This window comes from Nyctibius grandis, chromosome 5 (genome assembly GCF_013368605.1).
Source record: "Nyctibius grandis isolate bNycGra1 chromosome 5, bNycGra1.pri, whole genome shotgun sequence".
Classification (NCBI taxonomy): Eukaryota; Metazoa; Chordata; class Aves; order Nyctibiiformes; family Nyctibiidae; genus Nyctibius; species Nyctibius grandis.
The window spans coordinates 56,610,645-56,624,977 of record NC_090662.1 but is presented as its reverse complement, the minus strand read 5'-3'; the positions used below and the strand labels follow the sequence as shown (position 1 = coordinate 56,624,977).

At 38.9% G+C, this 14,333-nt stretch overlaps 1 protein-coding gene across 3 annotated transcripts in view; it reads right to left on the bottom strand.

The window, feature by feature from the left end:
• Positions 1-12,322, bottom strand: part of NR1H4 (nuclear receptor subfamily 1 group H member 4) — a 34,273-nt gene extending 21,951 nt beyond the window's left edge. For 2 of the 3 annotated variants that reach the window (XM_068401900.1, XM_068401901.1), the window contains exons 1-2: positions 12,238-12,322; positions 1,882-2,244 (exon numbers count right to left, since the gene is read on the bottom strand). In XM_068401900.1, the coding sequence (XP_068258001.1) occupies positions 1,882-2,244; positions 12,238-12,322 (448 nt within the window). Of the gene's footprint in view, positions 1-1,881; positions 2,245-12,237 lie in introns of those variants that run through there. The other variant, XM_068401902.1, reaches the window with a different exon arrangement.
• Between the last annotated feature and the right edge of the window lie 2,011 nt (positions 12,323-14,333).

The window sequence follows — 14,333 nt, the reverse complement described above, 5'->3', positions numbered from 1 at the left end:
ACATATTAATCACAGAGGATTGAATCCCATAAAAATATATGCAAAGCCTCCCTCTTTGAATAAGAATGTCCATGGCATCAATGGAGTAGGGATGCTGCAAGGTGAGCACTAGTCCTGCAGAAAGGGATCTGTGTATTATTTTGGACACACATTGAGCATGAATTAACAGTCTTTTTGCCAAAAAGAAGGGCTAATCTCATACTTGAATGTGAGACACATGAGTTAGTTCTTTTACTGCACTGATAAGACCACAACTAAAGTACTGAGCCCAGTTTTGGTCACCATGCTTTGAGGGTAATATATACCCATGTGAAAAATTCCACAGATAGATACACAAGAATGATATCCCCTTCACCTTGTCAAACAGAATTACTATCCTCAGCACATCTTTTTACAGAATCAGCTGGTACTTTAATTACCTCTAAAGTTTATTGTAGAAACAGAATGTACTATCCTTAAATAATTCAACTTTTACTATGTTTGATCAAGGGTACTATTCTTTGTAATTGATGTTGCAGTCATGAAACAGAATGAAAACATAAAATAAATTATCCCAATAAAGCAGTAAAATTATGATTACATAGAGTGATTCAAACTGAATCAGTAGAGAGATGAATGCATATTTCCTTTCACCATGGGTTTTAGTCTGAGTATTTACCTGGTGGTTTTATCCGCTCTCCTAGAAACATTCTTTACGAATTCCATAGTTTGTAACTGTGTCTTTGAAAAATTGCTAAGACATTTAATAATGAAGTTAATAAACAGTAGGAATAGCTTACTAACAGGGTAAATGTATCATTACTTGGAATCTTCACATTAAAATTGAGTTTAATCTGGTTTATGATGACAGCCTTCATATGAATTAATTCATATTTTTTTACTTTGAGACTCTTCACATGGACAGCAGAAAGAAACTAATCTCTTAGTTATTGGAATTATTGAGGTAAACTATATGATACTTGACTGTATTCATGTTTAGAGTGGTTGACCAGTGTGGCCTGTTGTGCCCTCAGAAATGAATTTGTAACAGATAAAGCAAAACCTCCAAATTAGTTCAAAGTCCACGTTCAGTGACAGTGAGGTCCACATTAAGATATTTTAGTGCTTCAGTAATGCCCATGCTTCAGCCTTTATCCATAAAACAGAAATGATAATGAAATATTTATTCACATAATAGAATGAAAAACTGGGGCATTATTTTTCTTTCTATAATGTACCTCAGCCCTGTCACAGAGTAACTGTCTTTAGGTATAATAGTTATTCCATCAGCATAAACTTTTCTCCCTCTCTGCTAAAATATCTGGCAATCATGTTTCCAATAAAGGCAATGATTTTCTATATCCCAATTATCTTGACACCAGCTTGTGAACACTGTTCTCCTAAGAAGTAAGATATTTATCCTACAGATACCATCTGTTTCCTGAAGAAGCTCCCTCCCTAGAGATAGGGGCTATCCCTAGAAGAAAGTCTAGAATTAGAAGTCCTTTCATTTCACAAACCTGAAGACACCCACCATATCCTTTGGGAGCTGGGGGAAAAGTTTCTCTGGGAACAGCTTGCAGGTGGGAGCAGACAGCTTTCCCTTCCTTTCAATGCGCACTACAGGAGGCATTTGGGCTGGGTTTGCAGTTGTTCTGCAGTTTACCAAGAGCTAATGATGGCTCAAGAGCCATAGGTTGGCCAACTGTGCTCTATAATCACAAGACAATGATGGAAGACGCTGCCAATCTGCCTTGGGGAAAATACAGAATAGTGTACACCAGATCCAAACGTAAGTCTCTAAAATACTTAATGACTCAGATAAAATTAACTAGAAAGAAAATATTTGGAAACTGCTGTGCTTATTAGCTGAATTGTATTTTGTAATTGATTTCATCCTACCTTTGCACCCTTCACAAGTAAGAGCATTGTAGTGGTACCCAGAGGCTTTGTCACCACAGACCACACAGAGTTCTTCCCCTTTCACTCTTCCTGTGGAGTGACCCAGTCTAGTCTTTTTTGCTGCAGGGAGATCCATTATCTCTGTCTCCCTTGTGAAAAAGGTCTCTGAGGGTATCCTCCTGAGCTCATACATCCCGGGGGAATACCATTCCTCATGCTGCGGAGGGTAGAAGCCTAGGTTGGAGTAATAAGGCGGTGATGAAATCTGAGGCTGAACTTGGGGAAATGGCACACTGTTGTACTGTGTGTAAGGTGACACATCTGCCTCTTGCACTGGAGAACTCATTGGCTCTGAAAGGACACCTGGAAAATAATAACGCAAAAAACAATTTCCATTACTACCACGAAACTGCAGTTACCAGAGAAGTTTCCACTTCCAGATATCCATCTCAAAAACAAAGCATAATCATAAAGATTGCATTATGTGATCTCAGATTTGCTGTGGTCCTGGTCCTACTCAAATACATAGCAAGATACTTTTAAAGTGACTGAGCCATTCTCAGCTACTCCTTTATTATTGGTGGAAATGTCCAGCACTGACACTGACATAAAAAAATCTTGAAAGATACCATGCAGCTAATCGTATAAATGTTCAGTTTACAAGAAAGAACATTCCACACCACAGAGAAGCTAGCAACATGAATTAGGTCTCACAGCAGAATAAAAGAAATCCAAACAAAAGCCAAAAATCCTGACTTTGGTGAAAGTTAGATCAAGACTCAGACATCATATTAATTTCTATTTAATTCTCAATGAGTACGTCATGACAGGGAAAAATTGCACTGGGGAAAGATGACAAGTGTGAGGCTTAATTAGAAGACTAAGAACATGAAATAAACCTTTAAGAAGAGCCTGAAAGGGGAAAGTCAAGGGACCATGAAGGAACAGGGAAGATATTCCTAATATAAGTGGTGAAATGCGACCTTCTCGCCATCCAGCCTCCAGTGGCCACCCAGCCAGCCTCTGCAGCCTGGTTCCCAGCCCCTACAAGACTGTGCCACTCAGTGCAGTTGTGCAGTTCTCATATGAAGCACCTCTGTAAGCCAGCGCTATTCACCTCTGAGACAACAACAAGCCTGGCAGCGGTACAAGGAATGGCAATCTTTCTTGTCAGGATCAACACAGTATCTGGAGGCTACCTTAACTTTGCCCATTAAATAGCAGGTTTAAAAATGCAAACAACTTAAATCTCATTTTTTTCTGTGCTACAAGTGCAACAACATCTAGCAGTCGCCGGATGGTGTAATTAAAATCAAGCCCATGTCAAACAGCTGAAAAGAGAAATTTAAAAGTTATTTGCAAACTACTTCACATTTTCTGTTGGAGAAAGCCACATCTTGCCATTTCATGACAACACTGACACAATTCCTTCATTAGTTCCAAGATGAGAATCTGAGAAAAATAGTGCATATTTCCAGGAACATGCTGAGTGCCACTTTCATTGGAGTCAACAGCATCATTTACAAGGAAATCATACATTAATGTTCATTTGTGACCATTACTTAACAGTGCTTCAGAAGCACTCCAAAAACATTTTTGCTGACATAGGATCAGTTCCCTGGCAAGTCTCCTTCACTTCTGAGGAATCAGAAACAATGAAGAAATGCTAACAGTTAAGAAGGGGGAACATCTGTAATGACAACAATAATTAAAATCTATAGCAGGGAATTCTTCCTTCTCCTTTGCCTGACTTCAGTTAGTGCCAGAAACTAACCTTTTCGTTTCATCTGATTTTTCACTTTCAAGGTCTCATGCTCTTGCTCTGCAGCCTTCTGCCCTTCCTACTTTACCATGCTGCAGAAGCCATACAAATATTTTGGATTTGTGATTGCTGTATTGTCCACAGCACATCTTTGCCAGGAGCAAATGTTGAGGTCCCAGTTCAAGACTAAGCAGCAAGATGTACATCTGGAAAAATGTGACACAAAACCAAATGAGAATAATGATGCCATTTATTATGAACAATTAGTTTCATTATGATTGCATTTAGTTGCTCCAGAAGAGGCCAGGGACCCAAGTACTACACTAGCAGAAGCAGAATAGCAGAAGGCACTCCCCAAACCCAAGTTTATGCCCTTTAGATCATATGAAGACCTGAGACAAAATACAGGCATCTGGGGACTCTATGGAAGAGCCTGAAGGTGAAGCTACATCTTCATGCATCAAATGCAAACTGTCACTGATACCTGCCAGCTGCAGCATTGACAAAACACGTCAAGGGTGAGGACAGCAATGATTTGATGCTGACCTTTATTGTTCGGTATAGGTTTAATAAGTGGGTGGTCTTCCTTTAATTATATTTACCACTGAGACTGCTGCTCATTAAGACTGGTCAAGGTATTTCAGGTACAAAAATTGGTGTTAATTGTGAGATACGCAATCATACAAATAATTCAGTCCCTCTTTGGAAAGGAATCTGTTCACCATGGAGACCTAAGTTGCCATTTGCTAGTTAGTAATTACTTAGTTGATTGAGTTTGAAAGTGGGATGATCCCAAAATGAAAAGGAAGAAACTGTTAATTTTTAGCTTTATGCCATCCACAGGAAATTCCACAAAAGCTCTAGACCAGCCTCCTGAACTGCTTGGGCCTCTGAAAGAGCAAGAAGAGAAGGCAACACTCCTTCCACAGAAAAAAAAAATAATCTCAGGTCTTATTAAAAAACTCAGGACTGCTAGAGAACTGCAGCACATCTCAAGAAAATATTAGGTGTTTAATTAAACCACTGCAGATCCATTTGGTTTACAGATATGTTTTGAAAAAAATCTTCACAATCATTAATTCTACTTTGCTTCTGGAGGAAACAAAAAAATCTGAGTCTTAATGTATAAAGTTAAATATGGGGAAAAAACCCCAACCAGCCTGTGTCTCCTCCTTTTTCCTTCTGTGTCAGACACATCATAGTTGAACAATTCCGCTGAATTGAGTCCATGCTCAGAACAACGGAAGGGAAGAGGAAGAATAGACAGGGTTGAGAGAGACTGAGAGAACTTGGTCTTGTTTTATGTAAAACAGGTTTATAGCTAAAACTCTGGGAAGTGCTCAGATGCTACAGTTACAGAGACCAGACTGATTTTTAAAGATAATTAGGTTGTAACTATGCAGGTTTTCCCACTTTAGCTAAAGGGGGCTTTTTTCTTTTTTTTTTAAGTAGACCTGTTTGAAGGGCTTGGTGGGTATCTGTATTTCATCCTTAGAAATCAGCCAACTTGGGCTGACTCAGTGAGACACCATTCTTTACTCAGAGCAGATCAAAAACAGTTTTCAAATTACCTTTTTTCCCACAAAATTGTCAACGACTATAGAATTAAACACTGTAAGAAACAGTCTGCTCCAAAGCATTAGTGATCTAAAATCATTCCTAAAAATAATTGTTTAAAACTGTAGAGGTGTTCCATACAGATGATTTCAAAATGAAACTGTTTAATTTTTTCAGTTGAAATATCCTTTTACTCTGAAATATTATCTTAAAAAAATTGAAACAGAAACCAGATGCCTTGAAATTATTAGGACAAAGTATTTCTATGACCTGATCCAAAAAGTGTGGTCTGAGCTGTGTTCCCCAGCCCTCTGCATGCACGAGGCTTCCAACAAAAGCTAAAGGGGTTCTACTTTCAGAGGCGCACAGTGCACTGCTCTGTCCTGCGTGACATTTGAAAACCACACTGATTTTTGGAATTAGGCTTTGTAAAGTACATGCAAGTCTAGAACAAATAGTTTCTTATCGCAAGAGAAAACTAATCTTATCTTGCTAACCAGAATGTACATACGCTTTTATCCAGATATATATTAGTAGAAGTCTGAGATGGGATGGTCTCCTGCCACTGTAAAGCATGAGCCAGCCCACTGAAATCGCTGGAGTTGCAGTAGTATATGCAGTGAAAGTGAAATCAGAAACAAGCTCACTGGAATACAGCAATATTTTATGTTTGTGTGGTCTTAACTATTTTGAAACATTTAACTGTTTTTCCTTTTGGAAACATACCTTTTACATTTTTAAAGAAAGACTATTTAAGTGCAGACAAATGTGATGCAACTTACAGCTATAGATTTTTTAGATTGTGTTTTGCAAATAAATGTTTTTCAATGAAAACCATTTCACAGAAATCTGGAAAGCTTACTAATACCAAAGTGAAACCTTCACATGGATGTGGTCATCATTTTACAAATATTTTTCCACAGTACCCCTTGTAACTGAAACTCATAGGAAAGTTTTGCTTTTGTTCCTTTAAATTTTACACAGAATATTTTACATAAGACTTGAAAAAATATTTGATGTAGGCTTGACCGCTTGTAGAAGTGAAAGGGAATTTTCCTTATAGGAAGGAAGGACAGTTTTCAGTTTGCAGAATTATACTGAGGTTATGTGCAGATTGAAGGTATGTTTATTCAGAATATTACAGAAATCACGAGATCACATTTTAATGTAAAAGTTATTGTTCCACTAATATAAAGCTAATTGAAAAGAAAAAAATTCTAAGCAGGGTTAAAATATTGACCTCTGGCTCTCCATAGGATGTTAATGAAGGAACTTAAAGAAATAAGAACAAGATTCAGGATTACATAATTTGGAAACCATAGCATAACCGTTAATGAAATCCTGATTTAATTCCAAACAAATTATTTGCAGATCTTTAAAGATCACTTGGTTTAAAGAACTTTCTAGCATCCTACAGTCTCAAGGAAGAAAACAAGGTCAGACAGCAAACACGTCCAAGCGAGAACACGACAATATCCTACCTTAGGCTGTCTTCGGTCTAACCATTTCTTGAAGAAAAATACTCTCCTTAAGGTACCCAGTCCTCCTTTCCCTCTCTTTTTCTTTTTTCCCCCCCTAAAGACTACATATAAATAAAACTTCTTAGTTCTGCTTTGTCTGTATCCTATTGACTTCTTTATTATGAGAACTTTCTTCAAGACTAGCAAAGGAGTGACACAGGCCAGAGGTTATATAGTTTACTGATTAACTTCATTCCAGAGAAACTTGTTTGTAAATGTCTGAAACAATAGCAACGTCCGGTCCCAGTGTGGATTTACCTGGATAAAATTTGGTTACCATTCAAGGGGATGCCTCCAAGTAGCCTAGCCATTGTAATTTTATACCTATTGTGATTTATTTACAACAGAATTTTTATCGATAAATATTTAGTAACGTCAGGTGATTCTGTGCCATATCTTAACCACTTCAATATCAGAAGAAGCACGTTTTAGCTGAGTGGATTAACAGGTGTTTTTTTAAGCACAGAAATGCCAAAGTGCTCAGGCCATACTGGACACATCTGTATGATAAGATAAAAGAGTGCCAGAGAGATGTCCTTGCTCCAAGGCCAAAAGTCAAGGATCAATTCTCGCCTATGTAGCCTAGGGGTAACTCTAACTCTTTGCAGAGTGGGCAGGATGCATCCGTGCTACATAGTCTTTGTTGCTGGCCTTACTCTTCTGGGCCCATGTAGCCTCCCTGTGGCTGTCAGATATTATTGTTTCATATATGTCATTTCAGTTCAAAGCACCTGTAACATTGTGAGGGCTGTGTTGGATGCCACCACAGCACCACTGGGACAGCATGAAGTCAGAAGGTTGTGTGGCTTGCCTTGGTTTGATGGCAGCTAAGGTACGAAGGTACAAACCCCACTGAGACAGTATTAGAGGACAGTGTAGGGTAGAAGGAGCCAAACCTACTACAGTCTTGTCCACACCACCTTCTTGGGAACATTCCCTGGAGTAAGCCCATGTTTTAAAGATACCTACTAAAGCAATCTAAAACAGAGCCCCAGAGCAAGCTAAGAGTGGAGTAGTGTCAAGATGGACAGTCAAGGGTGCTGTGCCTCTTTCACTCTTCAACCTCATTCATTTAGCACTGTGGATGAGCCCACTAAGACTCAACATCAGATCTGTGACCGGAAGTATGTCAGAGAACCACACCTGGAAGTAAATAGGCTGACACTGAAGCCCCAGACTGCAAGATTCCCCTTATTTCACGAAATAGTCTCCTTTCCAGGCTAAGCTCAACAAATGACTCCCACATGCACAAAAGGAAGCATCACACAAATGCATTTTGGTTTTGCCTTGCTCTGTGGTGCAACTTACACCCTCAGAGCCCTGTTCGTCTGCATTCCTTCTCTTTAATTTTTTTTTTCTCAGATTGCCACTCTGTTTAGTTTGGCTCTCTTTGTAATTATTATACATACATGATTTTCTGTTTTAATTTGTGTTGGTTTGTTTCCTTTTGATTTGAGGGTCTGTTACAGGCATAATTATCTTCTCTGCAGGGATGAAGCCAGATGTTGCATTGTCTGCCAGGTGGTGCTAAAGACAAGTAGTTATTTAACATCTCTTATGATTTTGAAGCTGTTTAATCAGTTTGGACACTTGATCCTACTACCTTTTTTTTTTAAAAAAAAAAAAAAGCATAACCAGAACAAATACAAATTTATCTAAAAGGAGTCAGCCTTTTAAGCTCATCTTAGCCACTCTTCTATGCCTACGACAATTTTCAATGGCATTTCATTGTTCTTACATTGTCAAATATTTAAGACAAGTTTAGATGTATTGCTTTCTTTTCCCCTTTGTTAGGTTTCTTTTTTTGTTTATTCTTCCTTTTCCGTTTCAATACAGTTTTTAAGAGTGCTCATTCACCCCAAAAAACTTTTCTCAGATAGGGACATGTACAATGAGGGTGGTATTTCTTGTCTTGTTATATTTTGATGTTACATTACAAGAAAACATTGTCAGGCCATCAAAAATACTTAAAATAGGTCTTTATTCAAATCAAACATGTAACAGTACTGACTTATCTTTCCAGGTTCTTAGAAAAAAATCCATCTCTGACAGCTAAAATTTTACACTTAAGATCTTGCATATTAATAACTCCTGTGTAAGGTGCTTTTTACAGAAAATAGAATGGGGCTATTACTTTAAAGGCCTGCTACTTATACAAATGACAGTTTGAGTGAAATGCTGTATATATTTCAGATGCCATACAAATATATAAGCTTACACTCCACATTTAAATTACGAAGGAGACATTTTTGGTGTCTGAAAATTATTTCCTTGTAAAAAAGGGCGAGTGACAACCATTGGAAGAATAAGGTAATGGAGATACTGGTATTTAACACATGTATTGGCCCTAATACGAAAAACTTTCAAAGGCAATTGAAAGATGTTACCTAATACCTTTTTGCAACAGTCTTGCTGTCCCAGCTGAATTGCCTTATTGCCTTAGAGCAAGGCTTGTCGACTTCAGCACAGTGCTCTGCTAATGCAGCTCAACATCTTCTAGGTCACAGCTTGTGACCAGCCAATTTGGAGCAAAGTGGAAGAGCTCAGATCAGTCTATGTCTATCATGGTGGAAGCGTCCACAGGACAAATTCATGGCTCTAAAGTGAACTACAAAACTCCCAAAGGTTTTAAAGGAGATCAGGATTTCGGTCCTAAATTACAGGGGTTCAAAAATGCAGATTGGTAGATGTGTCACTTTCTTTTAGTTCAGGGTATGAAATTGGACTAGTCTCCACATAGCTGGCCCTGTTCAAATCAATGGGGCTTGTGAAATAAAAACAGGGTTTGACTGAGGAAGAGAAATATCTTAACAGGACAGGTCCCACGGACACCCATGCACCTCTGGGATTTCTTGTCAAGAGTCCTTTTCCTTCACTGGGAAAACCAGAGCTGCAAGGAAGGCAAAGTTGATCTTGCATGCAGATGCTACACAGGATGCCTTTTACATATCTAGTTTTGATCACTTCTTCAAAAAGATGTTTTCTATAAAGAGATCTAGGATGTTTCTAAATCACCTGAGTAGTGAGGTAGAAAAATAGAAGCAGTTTTCCAGGAAGACAGGGTGGAAGGGAAGGACTCGGACTTCTGCTGGGTTAAAGATCCTTCCTCATTTGCATTTTGAGCCCCTTTTTCCGGGCACTCGTAACTACAGAAGCGAAAAACTACAGTTAAAACACACTAACTCCAAAGACATGAAGAGGTACTTTGCTTTAGATAAATACTGTTAAAATAGCAACATACAATTTCCAGCTACTGAAAGGTAGAAAACCTTTTTTTTCTTTAAGCTCTTCTGAAACCTGCTGCAACTAGAAATCTTGAGGGTGATTATGTAGAAGTGCCCTGGAATTACCATGGTGATGAGACTCACAGCACAAGCAACTCGTGATTGACAACATTTCTGCTGAGAGACCTGGATCTGTTGCTAATGGTTGGAGATGCACTTAGATTTGTTTTTGAAGGTCTAAGAACACTCTCCCCATAGACTGAGTGAAGCATAATGAAAAGATAATATATTTCCAAGGTTTTTTACAGAATGTGAGTATGCATCTTTGAAAAAGGAGACTGTTTTGTATAAGGCTGATGTTTGTAGGCCAGCAATTTCTCACTTGCATTACATCAGAGCTGTAATGTGTAAGAAGTCCTGGGAGAAATGTGTGGTCTAAGGGCCATTTAAAAGAAAAGATTTCTTCCTGTTTCCTTGGGTTCACACGTCCCTACCTGCCAAAACTGAATGTCAAAAAAATGCAAGTAGTTTACAGATACAAAATTCAGAGGCAAAACCATTTCCTACAAGCATTTTGAAGAAATGGAGTCATACTTTCACAATGAGTAACTTTCTCTGTGGACTCAGTTACATATTATTTCTGATGTTTTTTTTCCAGCTACAAAAGCAAAAGACACCAGATTTGAAAATAATTCACTTCTGAGATGTAAGTGACATCCCGCAAAACAGGACCAAGTGGCCATACAAAACAGAAGTCAACTTAAGGGAAACACAGCAGGAGTGCTAAGTCTCCTTCCTAATGGGACCCCTGATTCAACCCCTTAATACATAATTTCTTTCTGTTACAGAAATGTCAGTTTGAATTAAATCTCCATTGTGCTAAGCTCTGAATACCTATAATGGGAGACACAATCCCTCTTCTGAAGACCTCACAATTTCTGAGCAAGATTTGAGTGTGGAGGGAAAGTATTTTACATTAACGTGCTTCCTTGTATTTTGAAGCTACCTGATCATTACTCGTTAAAAAATAATGAAATAATTAGTGAAAAAGTAGATGTCGGGGGAAAATAATCTTGACAAAAATCCAAAGTAGTTCAGTTATGCAGGACTATTTTAAAGGGATAACTGGTTATAAAATTTGGTACCCTACATTTGAACATCATTCTCCACTTTGCATATCATGGCCTGACATTGGAATTAACAGGTAGAAAGGAAGTGGTTTATCTATTTACATATACATTTTTAACAACTGCAAAAACATTTCTCTTACCAAAAACCAACACATTTAGGGAAAAAAATAATAACACACAGTAATGCAACAGGCTTTGCTTATCATTAGGGATAGTGCTTTAGTTTAGCTGGATGGAGCCAGGACACTGGAAGTGGTCTGATTTGGAGAGATGCTCCCAGCTTTTAAGAGCTCTGCAGCAGGAGCGGCTCCACATGTCAAAGTCCCTCCACGCCCAAGCCACTATTCTTGTTTCAGATACATGAAACTGAAACATTTTCAATTTTTCCAGCACTCAAAAAAACAGAATTCTGGTCTTATTTGGACTGGAAACTTCTGAAGTGTTGCAGCTTTCTGTGGGGGTCTGTATTGTGGGTGAGGCCCTGAGAGGCCCTGAATGTATCATGTCACTCAATGAAGGTCCCCCCTCTGCTGCCAAAAGAAAGGCTAAAAAAAAGTATTATTCTCCTTTTTTTTTTTTTTTTTTTAGCAGTACATCTAACAGAAGACAGCTTCCCCATGCTTATAGAATATTGACCAAGAATTCTTCATTCATTAACAAACCCACTGGAGCAAGGAGAATTTTCCAGCCTGCATTATAAATTTTCTTGTGCATTGAAGTTAATAGCATAACTTTTTAATGGCCTCAGTAAGACAAAGGTTTTAATTTAGGTGAAATTACTTTCATAAATTTGCATAATATGTCAATGCAAATACATTGCAGTATAATTTTATTACAAATTAACTGAAAATATATCTGCTCAGCTTGAATTAAATGACTCACCCAAAGATAACATCTGGCCTACATACAGAGGTCTGTCTTTGCTGAATGTTTTCAGGTATTATACAAGCTCTGCTATGAGCAGCAATGAGAGCAATAGTGTGCAGGATTACATTAACACCACAGATCAATTATTTATTATTCCTTCCATAGGTACTGAAGACTCAAGAAGGCTGGCAGATGTCAACCACACATCCTTAACATGAGATTTCAGTGCATTTTCTTCTAGGTTTCTGAGTAAGGGATAGCTTACAGTTTTAAGTAATTTTAATTTGGTGACTTACCAAATAAATGAGGACCTTCACCAAAAGAAAATCCATCAGCAGTGGCTAGCTGGTGATGTCCTATTAAATTCATTTCAGATCCCATTTATTCTTCAGTTCAGGAGGAATATGCTAATTAAGAAATAGGTTGAAAGGAGACCCTGAAAGATATAAAGCAAAAAGAATATTTAAAACAAGATAACTAATTTTTGTGTACCTATTATAAGGCAGGATTCAAGGAGGTTGTTTCAATATTTACTGTAACAAACGTTGGCTAGAAGTTACAATACCTAACCTGGCCTTTAAATAAAATGCTGCATCTAGTTTGTTTGTTTATCCTTGCTGTGGTATATTTTATTTGCCATCCTTCTGCTGTTCATTTAAAACTAATGGCAGTTTATGCTTAACCTTATTCAAATATTCACAGACTGAAGCAATGGTCTGACCTGGTGAGGGCATGCTGCCCAGCTCCCCCTTCCAGGGAATAACAGTTGTTTGCATTGTTTTTTCATCACTTCGTTGTTTTCACTTACTGAAAAGGTGTAGGTTTATGGTTAGGTCAGAAGAACCAAGCCAGGAAACTTGAGTTTAATTTCCAGCAACCAGCTCTTTATCCTGCCTTCAGTAATTACTGTCTGAACAAGTTAAATAGTGGCAAAAACAGAAAGCAAAGCCTTGGTCTAATAACCAGGCTCGCCCACCCGCTTCCTTCGTGGTCTCAAGCAGCCGTATAACTCTCGCTTGAGGAGGTTGGGAGATGCTTGTGCCCACTCACTAGCATACTTTCCTAGCAGGTCAGATGGAGAAGCTTTCGTCTCCTGAGCTTGACAATGGCACTGTACCCAGGTCTTCTCCTTCCCATTCCGACCTCTAGGCTATTTAATAAGTGACAAGAAGCCATCCATTGCCTCCTACTCAAGCAGAGGCTAGAACTAGAGAAGCACCGCATCCAGAAGGAAGGTGTGCAAGAGGCTCCCTTGCCCAGGTCTGGCTCATGTGGGTGAGATGGGGCAACTCAAGATTGCATTTGGGGCAGGACCATCAGCAACAAGAGAACATACAGCTCTAACAAGGAGATGTCTCAAGGGTTTATGCAGACACCAAGAGGATTCTGCATAAAGTTAACAGAAAACTGTTTTGCTTTGTTTAATAGTCTGAATTCTTTATTTGGTTCTATTCCCGTGGGACTGTCCCTGGAACTGCATTTCCACTCACTGAAGGTGTTTGAGAGTTATAGCCCAGTCTGCTTCCCAGTGAGGGCTCAGCATGTTTCTCGAGCAGAAGTGAAGTCATCTGACAAAAATGTGAATGCAGCAGGAGGCCCCAGTGCACTGAGCAGACTGGGAAGTAGCTTGTGAGAGTGCCAAGCACACTGTGTAATTAGATTCAGATTTGTCCTAAGGATTCATTAAGTTCTTTCTTAACATAAACAAAGGCCCTCTAATTAGACAGATGCATTTTAAATGTCTGCCCCAGATAATTTAAACAGTTTACTCAGAAATGTCAAAAGCTACTTGTATCACAGACCAGATAGGGTCCTTGCGGCAAATAACATGTAAACACAGTCTCAAATCTAGCACAGAAGTAGTGTTGCAACAGCAAAATACTCCACGTATCTTGGGATAGGGGTTGGCAACCAGCCCAGCCACCGCAGTAGGCCCATGTCTATTTGCAACCGTTTTACTGCCTCACCACCACATTTGCTGGGGAAGGTATCTGCTGGACTCAAGAGGTGGGGCTGCCCACATGGCTGCAAAGGTCTTACAATTACTGACAGCCAGTTTTCTCATTAACTGTCCATGACAGACCCTTGGGAGGGGGTTCCTCTTACAGCCCAATACAAGGGTTCTGCAATGGGAGAAGACAACAGCACAGTCAGGACCCTTACAATGGTCAGTAAGAGAAACATCAAAATGAGTCATCTTTAGAGGGCTCCTGAATGTTTCTCTGTATTTTCTTGCTGAAGACCAAAGTGAGGCCATTTCCACCCTCTCCTTATGTCCAAGCCCTTCAATAGGTTTCTTACAGCCCACAGGCGTACAACCCTTACAGTTCCTTGCAGGATTAGCTCTCCCTGCAGCCAGACTTGAATATTACGTTCCATCATTACTACTACT